The 12,241-nt window shown below is 46.0% G+C and overlaps 1 protein-coding gene across 1 annotated transcript; it reads left to right on the top strand.

Annotated features, from left to right (window-relative positions):
- The first annotated feature begins 2,156 nt into the window (after positions 1-2,156).
- Positions 2,157-10,343, top strand: tmem183a (transmembrane protein 183A). The gene is made up of 8 exons (XM_080845900.1): positions 2,157-2,332; positions 2,560-2,649; positions 3,179-3,346; positions 4,781-4,940; positions 5,554-5,734; positions 6,976-7,056; positions 7,237-7,395; positions 8,162-10,343. Exons 1-8 carry the CDS (start codon positions 2,269-2,271, stop codon positions 8,342-8,344), a joined length of 1,086 nt encoding a protein of 361 aa, XP_080702026.1. The 5' UTR covers positions 2,157-2,268; the 3' UTR covers positions 8,345-10,343.
- Positions 10,344-12,241: the final 1,898 nt, after the last annotated feature.

Genomic DNA, 12,241 nt, shown 5'->3' with positions numbered 1-12,241 from the left:
AGGGGAGAACATCTTCGATTCTAGAACCTGAGTCCTGTTGGCCCTCAAGCCGTGGCTTTTTAAAATAATTTTGAAGAAAACTCTGTTTCATCGTGGCATATTTTTAAGCACACTATGTCGCACTCGCGAAGCCTGCGTTTACAATCGGTTGCCAGGTGAAGGCAATTTTTTTTTGGGTGTTCCAGCTATGAAACTGGGTGTTCCCGGAACCATTTGGAACACCTGTGGCTCCGCCTATGGTAGTGAACCACACACGGCCTGTAAAAACACTGATGGCATCCGCATACACCGGCAAGACACCGAGCACGTCAAGTACGGGTGATTTGTGTGAGGCAACTTGACGGAACTCGACGGGGGGGCTTACCTGCGGGAGCGCGGAGTTGAGCTGTCGCTGAAGGAGGTCTCGCTCGTGCAACGCGTCCTGGAACTTGGTCTGGGACTGGATCAGCGTTTCCTGGGTCTCGCGCAAGGACTCCAGAAGCTTGTCTCTCTCGTCCAACATATTCACCATCAGTTGCTCGAAATTTGCCTCGGCGTCCGTGCCGTTTTGAGAGCCACGCTGGGAGCTCATGGAGTCCCCTTCGTTAATGGTCGGCATCACCTCGCACATCATCTTGGCCCCGGCTCTCCAGAAACCCAAGTGTGCTGAAACAGGCGAGGGTTTTTTAGCCCAGTGTCAGTGCGAGATAACCTCTCTAAATCGAGGGATAGCCTACCCGGCGTGTTGCTTTAGGTTATCTGGTAGTAGAAAAACAGTCCAGCTTGTTACAGATTCAAAACTTCAGTGTAATTAAATTCCTGCCATAGGCTTGGGTTACTTTTGCTACATATTTATATAATTGCCGGCTTGTTGACCTCGCTGGTTATTCCATATCTGTCGTCTCACCCCGCTGACACAGTCCGCCCAACGTCCAAATGCAATTGGTCCGATAGATCATCCGCGGAGACAAGAACGTGATCAGACGCGGCGATAAAGGCCGTAATATTCCGATCGATATCTATGAAATCTTCGGGACTGCTTCGCTGAAACACCCACCAGTTGCAATTAACCTTTCCGCTAACGAAACGGCATAACGCACGTCTGTCGCATCTTCTCCAAACCCTACTGCCATGCCCCTCTCAACGGCGAGCAAGCTACTCCTCCCCACTCACTACGCTCTCATTCCAGCTACTGCCGCTGTCACTAACCGCTACGACAACAGTGCAACTGCTATCTACTAAACAGTTTATGCATAATTTGCCGGCGGTGGCGATGGCAGCCTCTATTTAACAGCCCTCCAACCTTCTTCTGCCCTTCGCACACCCCAAATCCAGTGTAGAGTAAAGGCTTCCTGGGAAAAATCTCGGAGGGTTTTCGCCAGCGTCTTCAGTCGGCCGCGGTCTCCCATCAGCACCACGAGAGTAGCCTACATGACTGTCATGCTCAGCGATCTCTGACAGAAAGGCTAAAATAGTGTCACACGTAGCGCCCCCTGCTGGGCAAAATGTTGAAATGTGAAAGCGTCATGAGTAAGGCACTTGCAGAAAGTAGGCTATCACTCGTCTCGTTTACACAGCACAGTGTGCTGTATCATTCTGACCAGATTCAGGAGGCCCTACAGCCTACTTCTCTGCATTTTGACAATAATTACAAATTGCCAAACAAGTGAATCTGCATGTAAATGTTGTTAATGTTAATAAATAATATTACCAAGGCTCGTCAGAATTGATGTTATGGCAGTGACACACTTACAAGGTTATATATAATAACAAGCTTAAAAATCATCAACAACAATAACGGTGCACATAAAGTGGTCTATTTTATACATTCAGTAGGCTATTGTGTCACTAGATTGAAGTGGAAGTCCTTTCTCTTCGCTTACACTTACTCCTAACCCTTTACACCTCTCTAACGCAGGTTTGTATGATGGCAAAAATAACTTGAAGTGACGTAATGTGTTTAGTTTTAGAAGATATATCCAACCCAACTTCTTTCACAGGCAAAGCAAGTGATGTGAAAAGACTGGAATTTAATTGGTAGAAAGGTATCGTGTCTGGATTTTTATCCAATCAGACTCTCAATCGATGAGGCACGTTATTTTGAAAGTCCTGTGAAGGTATCGCGATACTTCGCGAGACATTACGTCAGTTCCATGATGGCTGAAGATCCTGGAGGAGCTCATTTCAATTTCCCCTTTACTTTACTCTGTTTCTCGACATCTTTGCTTGTCGTAGAGACATGGCAGGACACACAGCATCGTTAAGCGGACCCAGACCCGTGTTGCCGTCATGCCCAAGAAAGGGAACCGAAAACGGCTGAAGTTTAGGGCCGGGGATGTCTGCTCGGAGTCAGGTAACGATAAGCACATTTTGAACTGTGGGGCCGCAAGGGCTAGACCGCTGTCTTGGACGGTAAGGAAACGTCCAAAAGTCCAACCTCAACCAGTTGTGCTCTAGGCTTCTGATTTCAGTGATTTGATTCAGTTTACAGCAGGTCATTTTAAGATCAAGCAGGACTTAGCTCGTCCTTAATCACGGAAGCTAATGATCTTATGTAATGCTTCACGGCCTGTTTTGCAGTGACCGTGGCAGACTATGCCAATGCCGACCCAGCTATCGTCAAGTCCGGGAGGCTGAAAAAGGCTGTCGCAAATGCAATAGAAAAAGAAGGTAAGGGAAGGGTCACATGCTAGAGTCATGGTTAAGTCGTTGCAGGGTTTCGTCTGTCTGGCGCGGTGAATTTGCAGTCAATAATGTATTGCATTGGCCTTTATGCAATTAGCCTGAATCCTAGCACGACACGAATGAATGGGTGAATGAAACAAACGTTCATAACTATTTAACCTGTTATTATAGTAATTCAAGTTAGGAATTTTGGTAAATTGTATGCGACTCAGTTGTAAGGGGACATCTGTTACATGTCGACTCTGCTCCACTATCATACCTACCTGTGCAAGGCCACATAGCCTTGAAAGAGCCAGGTGTGGGGCCAAGCCCCAATGCTTCATACTCCACCCGTCCTGTCGGCATAATGCTTCATCTAGAGCCACATGCATGATTCACTGACCTCTGCCAGTATTGTATTTGTGTATGTGACCTTTGACGTGTGTTTGTGTGGCATCCCCTAACATTGGCATGTTTTTAAATCTTTTTTGATCCTGTGTGTGTGTGTGTGTGTGTGTGTGTGTGTGTGTTGCAGTAAAGTTACTCTGTGGGCTGGAGGCCTCCCAGGGTCCCGTGCAGGAGGTGTTGTCTTCGGCGGGGTGTGTGAGCCCAGCTGATCGAGAGAGCAGTGATGAGCTCGAACCAGAGGACGCGGACGAAGACCTCAAGGGGTCCCGCAAGAAGAAAAATAAAAGGCTCAAAGGTAGGCAAACACAGCTGCGACCACCACTTCTACTACTAATAACACTTATAGCACTATAGCTACCACCACTAACACTAACACTACTTACACTACACTATAGCTACGACCACTAACACTAACAGTAATAACACTACAACTACGACCACTTCTACTAATAACACTACATACACTACAGCTACGACCACTAACACTTATAACACTACAGCTATAAGAAACAAAAGACGCAAAGGTAGGTAAACACAGCTATGACCACTAATAACAAAACACAACACTACAGCTATAAGAAACAAAAGATTCAAAGGTAGAGAACGCCACGTTCAAAACAGACCTGCTACTAATACTGCGAACACTGCTAATACGACACCACAGTTCTACAGGACGGGAGTCCCAGGTAGATAACCACTGTCATAGAAAACTATTTATTGCATTATCCACACTAGCAGTACAAGAACAGTATCTTTGCACTATCCACACAAGCACAAGAACACTATTTTTACATTTTTTTGCACTATCCACACTAGTAGTACAAGAACAGTATCTTTGCACTATCCACACTAGCAGTACAAGAACACTTTCCTCCTGGACATCTACACTGTCACAATCATTGCATTCTGTACCATAAGGTCAGAGCTATTCTAGTATCTGTAAACACCCCCACTCCGTATGAATATGTTCTCCCTATGTGTATGTGATTTATGTATGTATATCTGTGAGGTGTATATGTGTATAAGCTACTGGATGACCTACATTTCTCGCGGGATTAATAAAGTATCCATCCATCTATCTATCTTTATCGAACAGAACTAGTAAATCAACCAACTTAAATGAGCCAACTGTCCACTTAACCATAACAATAAACCATACACCATTTAAACACTGTTTCCATTTAAACACGTATCTATTTTAAACATTGTATCCATTTAAACACGTATCCATTTAAACACTGTCTAGTTTAAACATTGTATCCATTTAAACACTGTAGCCATTTAAACACCGTAGCCATTAAAACACTGTAGCCATTTAAACACCGTAGCCATTAAAACACCGTAGCCATTAAAACACTGTAGCCATTTAAACACCGTAGCCATTTAAACACTGTAGCCATTTAAACACTGTAGCCATTTAAACACCGTAGCCATTAAAACACCGTAGCCATTAAAACACTGTAGCCATTAAAACACTGTAGCCATTTAAACACTGTAGCCATTTGCCTATTCCACAGTTATGTACATAAATGGTTTTTTTTGGGGGGGGGAACACTTTTACAAAAACATAATGCAACCCTCCCTCCCAATCACAACCCTAGTTTTACCTCCCAACTTCCTGGTCCTAGAAAGAGACTACAAGTCCCATCAGCCCCCAGACCACAGGTCCTTTAAAGGATCCTTTAATGGATTCTGTGGTGTGCTAACTTAGGTGTTTTGCTCGTTGCAGAGAACAGTGAGAGTCTGGATGGCGATGAGTACCCTATGGACATATGGCTGGTCCTGTCGGGATACATCCGCCCTGAAGACGTCTGCAAGTTTGCCCTCATATGCAGGAACGCCTGGACGGTCACCTGCACCGCAGCCTTCTGGACCAGACTATACCGGAGGTAAATATAAAAGCGCATGATTAAATACACACTGACACACACGTGCACACACACACACACACACACACACACCGATTAAACTCCTGTTCGAACCTGGTCTAGTTTGGGCCATTTGGGCAGAATAAATACACACTGACACACACACACACACAAACACACACACAGACACACACACACATGACTTCATGATCCGATATACACACACACACACACACACACACACACACACACACACACACACACACACACACACACACACACACACACACACACACACACACACACACACACACACACAACAAACACAGACACAGACACACACACACATGACTTCATGATCCGATATACACACACACACACACACACACACACACACACACACACACACACAGACACAGACACACACACACATGACTTCATGATCCGATATACACACACACACACACACACACACACACACACACACATGACTTCATGATCCGATATACATCACAGTAGTTTTCTAAACTAAAATCTGTCCTAAATCATATGACTATGACTCCAGTTTAGATATTTTAGTTAATGGTGTAATATTTAGATGTTTTATTGAATAATGATGTATGTGATCCTTCAGGCACTACAGTCTGGACTCCACCCTCCCCCTGCGCCTGCAGCCAGACGCTCTGGCAGACATGCGGTGTCTGCGCGCGTGTGTGATCCGCTCGCTCTTCCACCTGTACGAGCCCTTCAGCGCCCGCGTCTCCTCCTGTCCGCCGCTGCCTGAGGCCACGCCAAACACACTGCTCAATTACAGGGTAAAGAGACACACGCGCGCAGACACACACACGCACAGACACACACACGCACAGACACACACACACACACACACACACGCACAGACACACACACACGCACAGACACACACACACACACACACACACACACACACACACACACACACACACGCACACACACACACACACACACACACGCACAGACACACACACACACACACACACACACACACGCACAGACACACACACACACACACACACACACACACACACACACACGCACAGACACACACACACGCACAGACACACACACACGCACAGACACACACACACGCACAGACACACACACACGCACACACACACACACGCACAGACACACACACACACACAGACACACACACACACAGACACAGACACACAGACACACACACACACACACAGACACACACACACACAGACACACACACACACACACACGCACAGACACACGCACAGACACACGCACAGACACACGCACAGACACACGCACACATCTCAATTACAGGGTAAAGAGCTACACACACACACACACACACACACACACACACACACACACTGCTACATAGTCATACCCAAAGGGCTGTGGGTGTATTGAAAGTGCTTTGTGATGACGGGAACCTCCGAGTGCACAGTGGCGCTTTAGGTCCAGACTTCAAAAAAGAAAAGAATGAAGGAAAAGGAGGAGAAACTTGAATGAAGGGAAAGGAGGAGAAACTTGAATGCAGGAAAAGGAGGAGAAACTTGAATGAAGGGAAAGGAGGAGAAACTTGAATGAAGGGAAAGGAGGAGAAACTTGAATGAAGGGAAAGGAGGAGAAACTTGAATGAAGGGAAAGGAGGAGAAACTTGAATGAAGGAAAAGGAGGAGAAACTTGAATGAAGGAAAAGGAGGAGAAACTTGAATGCATGAGACGTGTCCATCTGGTGAGGCATGGAGGAGTCAGAATGGGAGTCGTTCTGTTCTGCTCCCTTCAGTCTATTTTTCTTCCTTTCTTTCTTCCTTGTTGTGAGGCGGCAATAAGGGAGTTTAGCTCTACAGCTAGTGAGCAGCTTCCTAAAAGGCACAAACTAAAACTTGAACTCACCAAAAACAACACGGTAGTAGGCACTGCCAAAAGCTCTCTAGCATGCTAACTGCTGTCTTTTGGCCACACAGTAGTTGATGTCGTGCTGTGAAGGTTTTTCATGATTGATTCATTAACTTGTACTTCGTCCCTTCTGCAGTGTATGCTGTTCTGGGCCCAGGACATGACCGGAACCAGGCCTGAAAAACTCTGGCAGTTCAGTTTCAAATTTGAGAAGCACGTAAGCACTTTACGTTTAGTCGTTTGTATAGCGGCAGGAGAAGATTGTAATGGATACTGTAATATACTGCTGTACTTAAGGTCATCGTGTGTGTGTGTGTGTGTGTGTGTGTGTGTGTGTGTGTGTGTGTGTGTGTGTGTGTGTGTGTGTGTGTGTGTGTGTGTGTGTGTCTCTAATTAGGCGCCTAAGAATAAGAGTGGTCCTGACCGCTCCCTCCAGCTGCCCAGGCGCTATAAGGAGGTCCACACCAACCCCGACTCCAACTGCTACCTGCTCCAAGTGAACACCCTCAACTTCATCTACATCCCCCACATGGTCATGGGCATGACCCTCTCTCTGGTCAGTCACCACCCCTCTATACCCCTCTATGGTCACTATGGTAACCACCCCGCTATACCCCTCTATACCACTATGGTCATGGGTATGACCCTCTCTCTGGTCAGTCACCACCCCTCTGTACCCCTCTATACCACTATGGTCATCACTATGGCAACCACCCCTCTATACCACTATGGTCATCACTATGGCAACCACCCCTCTATACCCCTCTATACCACTACGGTCATCACTATGGCAACCACCCCTCTATACCACTATGGTCATCACTATGGTCACCACCCCTCTATACCACTATGGTCATCACTATGGTCATCACTATGGCAACAACCCCTCTATACCACTATGGTCATCACTATGGCAACCACCCCTCTATACCACTACGGTCATCACTATGGTAACCACTCCATTATTCCACTATGGCCAACCACTACGGTCACCACCCCTCTATACCCCTCTACACCCCTCTATATCACTATGGTAACCACCCCTCTATATCCCTCCATACCCCTATGGCCATCACTATGGTAACCACCCCTCTGATCACTATGGTCATCACCCCTCTACACCACTATGGTCATCACTGCTCATCACACCTCTACACTTCCATACAGTTCAGTTCAGGAAATCACTTTATGAGAATGAAGAATGTTTAAAAACCTCTCTGCATAGCACCTGACTGATCTCTCTCTCTCTCTATCTCTCTCTCTCCCCTTCTCTCTCTCTCTCCTTCTCTCTCTCTCTCTCTCTCTCTCTCTCTCTCTCTCAGATGACCATGAACGTGAGCACAGACATGCGTCACCACCGCGTGCGTCTGGTGTTCCAGGACTCTCCGCTGCTGCGGGGCCAGAGGAGGAGGACTACTGAGCAGGGCCTGCAGGTGGCGCTAGACCCCGTGCACAGTGTGCACCTCATGAACTGGTGGGACCCTCAGTACCCCATTTCAGCATAACACTAACCATCCCAGTCCTGCCCCCGGCCCTGCCCCCGGTCCTGCCCGCGGTACCCCAGTTCTACCCCCGGTACCCCAGTTCTGCCCCAGTCATGCCCCCTGGTACCCCAGTTCTACCCCCGGTACCCCAGTTCTGCCCCAGTCATGCCCCCTGGTACCCCAGTTCTACCGGAGCATAACTGCAGTCTATCCCTCTGAACCCACTCTTTGTCCTGAAGACGGTCCAAGCTACCCCCTTAGCCCAGTCTTACGATTGCGTGGCTAACTGATAGCGTGGCTAACTGATAGCGTGGCTAACGGATAGCGTTGCCTCAGTGAACCCTCTCCAGTGCGGCTCTGTGTTCCTGGATGTAGCATGTAGCATGTAGCATGGCTAACTGAAGGTTGGTGTAAGCGCTGGAGTTGTTGGTGTTCGTTCGTTGTCACAGGGCTTCAGTTTGTATTTGCATGAGTGTTTCTCTGTCGCTAACGCTAGAATAAGAATCTTGTCAGTAGACAATCGCCGTTCACCAAAGACTATCTGCTCATCGTCTCCATTTTGGAGTTTGTTCAGAGGCTCTAGACCAATGTTTCACACAGAGACACACACACACACACACACACACACACACACAGACACACAGACAGACAGACACACACACACACAGTCACACACACACACACACAGGCTCTAGTCCAGTGGTACACACACACACACACACACACACACACACACACAGAGGCTCTAGACCAGTGGTTCACACACACACATACACACACACACACAGAGGCTCTTGACCAGTGGTTCTGGAAAAACTCTCCTTGACCGGGTGTCCAGCTCAACAGCTCATAGACACAGATACTTTAATTTGTCTCGGGTGTCCAGACATCGTCACTTGTTGAAAGCCAGCTCCGTGGCCCACCCTGTTTAGAGTTTAACCCTAAACTCCTAACGGCCGGTTCATCCCCCCCTAACACTCTGATACGCCCCCCTATGACTGAATACACCTGAGCGCCGGCTCATACCCCCCTATGACTGAACACACCTGATCATGCCCCCCTATGACTGAATACACCTGTGATCTGCCCCCCTATGACTAAACACACCTGTGATCTGCCCCCTATGACTGGACACACCTGACGGCCGTTCATGCCCCCGATGACTGAACACACCTGGGATCTGCCTCTCAGCTCACCTGGCCCTGGAGGTGGATGTGGTGTTTTTGGATCGTCGTCAGTAAGCTTCAGGGATGCTCAACTTTTAAAAAGCGCTTTGAACTTTGACACTGTTCATGGAGTTCCAGTGGACAGGGTGTGTGTGTGTGTGTGTGTGTGTGTGTGGACTTGGCCGTGTGTGTGTGTGTGTGGACTTGATGTGTGTAAATTTGCCCCTAATCTCTTGAATGTGTGTTGGGAAGGACGTCGACCACTGCCTGATTTGGTAAAATGACAAGGATCATTACGCAAACAAAATCATGACTTCATCCTGATTTTATTTAGTCTTTAATTAACGCTTTGTCAGGCATCTGCTTTGTCTGTTAATGCCCAATCTGAGGCCCACAAACATAAATGATTTAGCTTGTTTGTCTGTTTGTTTGTTTTGTTTGTTTTCTGGCTGGTTGGCTATAACTTCACAGAGTGATATTGTCCCTTTAAAACGACTCAAATGATGGAGTAAAGAAGCTGATGCACAGACAGAAGACTGAAGAACATGTGTGAGGTGGCTAACGATCGTTTGCTTGTGTTAATCGCGTGAAAAACAAAAAAACAAGCAAAATAATTTATGTTTGTGAGCTTAATCTATTTGTTTTTGTTTTGTTATGGGTTTTTTACCACTAATTAATGTAGTGAAGGGCAGATTCATGAGGAAAGTTTCAGTAATACTCTTAGCATAAATAGATTCAGTACCATGATTCACATGTAGTTCATTTCATTACCAGGAAGCATGCCAATGCAGTTTCATTTGTGTTTTTTGTTTTGTTTTTGTGGGCATTAGTCTGAAATAAAGACTGAAACTCAACTCAGGACCCTGTCTTCTTTTCAAATGTATACGGACCGTCTGGAAGCAGAAAGCACTGGATTATAATGCTAAAAGAGATTATTGGCAATCTGGATCGGTACTTTACAAGAAATATAAGGGACCATGTTGGTATCAGCACAGTACAGCTTTCTCAGTGGTCTATTTAAAGAAAAACATCAGGAAACCAGTCAATTAAAAACCTTTGATACAAAGACACATTAAGTACGTTGAACACTTGCAAGGCATTTCTCTGTGACCGACTTCCATCATCAAAAGTCTTGAAGGATGGGCTTTCTGTTCGTGTGACTGCCTAATGATCTTCCCTTGAAAAGAGTAAAAGTATGTCTGCAAGGTAAGACTGCCATCCTGCGGTATCCTGATGTAATTACACATTTGCTCAATACATATACCGGTAGCTTGGACTTGTTTGAGTTTTGGAGTGCACCGACAGTCGAAGAGGCCCTGCCGGCCACAAGTGCCTTTAGTAACAGCATACAGGATTCACTAATAAGAGGTGTCATATAAGCACGTGTGATTCTGACTGGCATGTTCATTATCTGTCATTAGAAGGAGCTAGAATGCGTTTAAAAATAATATTGCGTTATTGGAGAATTCAGGGACTCCCACACGTTTGCCTTTAACCATGCCATCGTTCGTCTGGATCATAAACCTATTGTAAGTAAATGGATGTTGTGAACCAACCCTTAGCAACGGGCAGCAGAGGAATTTGGCCTGGTCATCCTAAACAGGTCGCCTGAAGATTTAGGTCTAACACAGGAATCCAAAGAATCCATATGGCGTCACGATCTTTATGAGCTGGTCACTGCATTGACTTTATACAATCCTTGTGCACAATGTGTAGCCAATATGCCCGGTATTCTCCTACTATCCTAGGCTGCCGGTCATTTTGCTAGTTTTCCTGACGATGGGTAATATGCTGGTATAATTTGCATAATATCATGTAAAGATGTTTATATAATTTAATTATTAGGCTACATTAACAAAAAGGTTGGATGTGGACAAAAAAATACGCCAGTTGCTGTGCGCCAAAGAAATACATTACCCACAATGCACCGTACAAGCTGTCATTGGTGGCTGGAGCTGTCACAAGTGCATACAGGTGACCGGAGCGCGAGCAACACTGTAACATCACGGCAAGCTGAAAGAAAACAAATAGTTACTGGTGTGCAAGGGGGAGTGACGAAGTTGAGTTTACGGAGAAGTTACAAAAGAGATAGCTTCGCTCAGCGGTATTAAAGAAACTATTCAGGGACCGAAGATAGTAATCGCTAGTGACAGTACAGTCTACAAAATTCACTGTCATAGTCGCGCGTTTTCCCGATCCTATTCTCAACTTCGTACTTTCTGACCTTCAGCGGGTAAGTGATACAGCCTACTACCCTTCCACTTCTCTGTCCAAATAAGTCAGCTCCGTTTAGTGTGCACACTGGAGTCACTTTTTGGTGACGAATGGAAGTTTAAAAATCGTTTATGTTTCACTTATTTTGAAAGTCATTTTACGTGTTTGGCTTGGCTGCTGCGTGGGCAGAAGGCGTGAACCTGACTTGTAAATCGCATAAATAGCTTGCATGAATAAGTGTCTGACAGATTGTGCTATAGACTTTTAGTAAAAGCCATTGTGCTGTTATTGTTCAAGTTTAAATTTAGTTTAAGTTTGCTACTACGTGGCTTAGTTAACTTTTTAAAAAGTGAGTATCTATAGGCTAATGACTATTTCTCCCAGTCCCGTGCATTAATGCATGATTTCTGGTGCATTGGCGACACACGTCACACCATTTTGGTCGAATGCAACCTTATTACGATGTGTATCCCTCCGATATAAAGTGTCCATGAGTTTGCAGAAGAGGGAGGCCTACTTCACTTTTGCAGAAGAGGCT

The sequence above is a fragment of the Sprattus sprattus genome, assembly GCF_963457725.1.
Source record: "Sprattus sprattus genome assembly, chromosome: 10".
In the NCBI taxonomy this organism is placed as follows: domain Eukaryota; kingdom Metazoa; phylum Chordata; class Actinopteri; order Clupeiformes; family Clupeidae; genus Sprattus; species Sprattus sprattus.
This window is presented reverse-complemented; position numbering and strand designations above follow the sequence as displayed.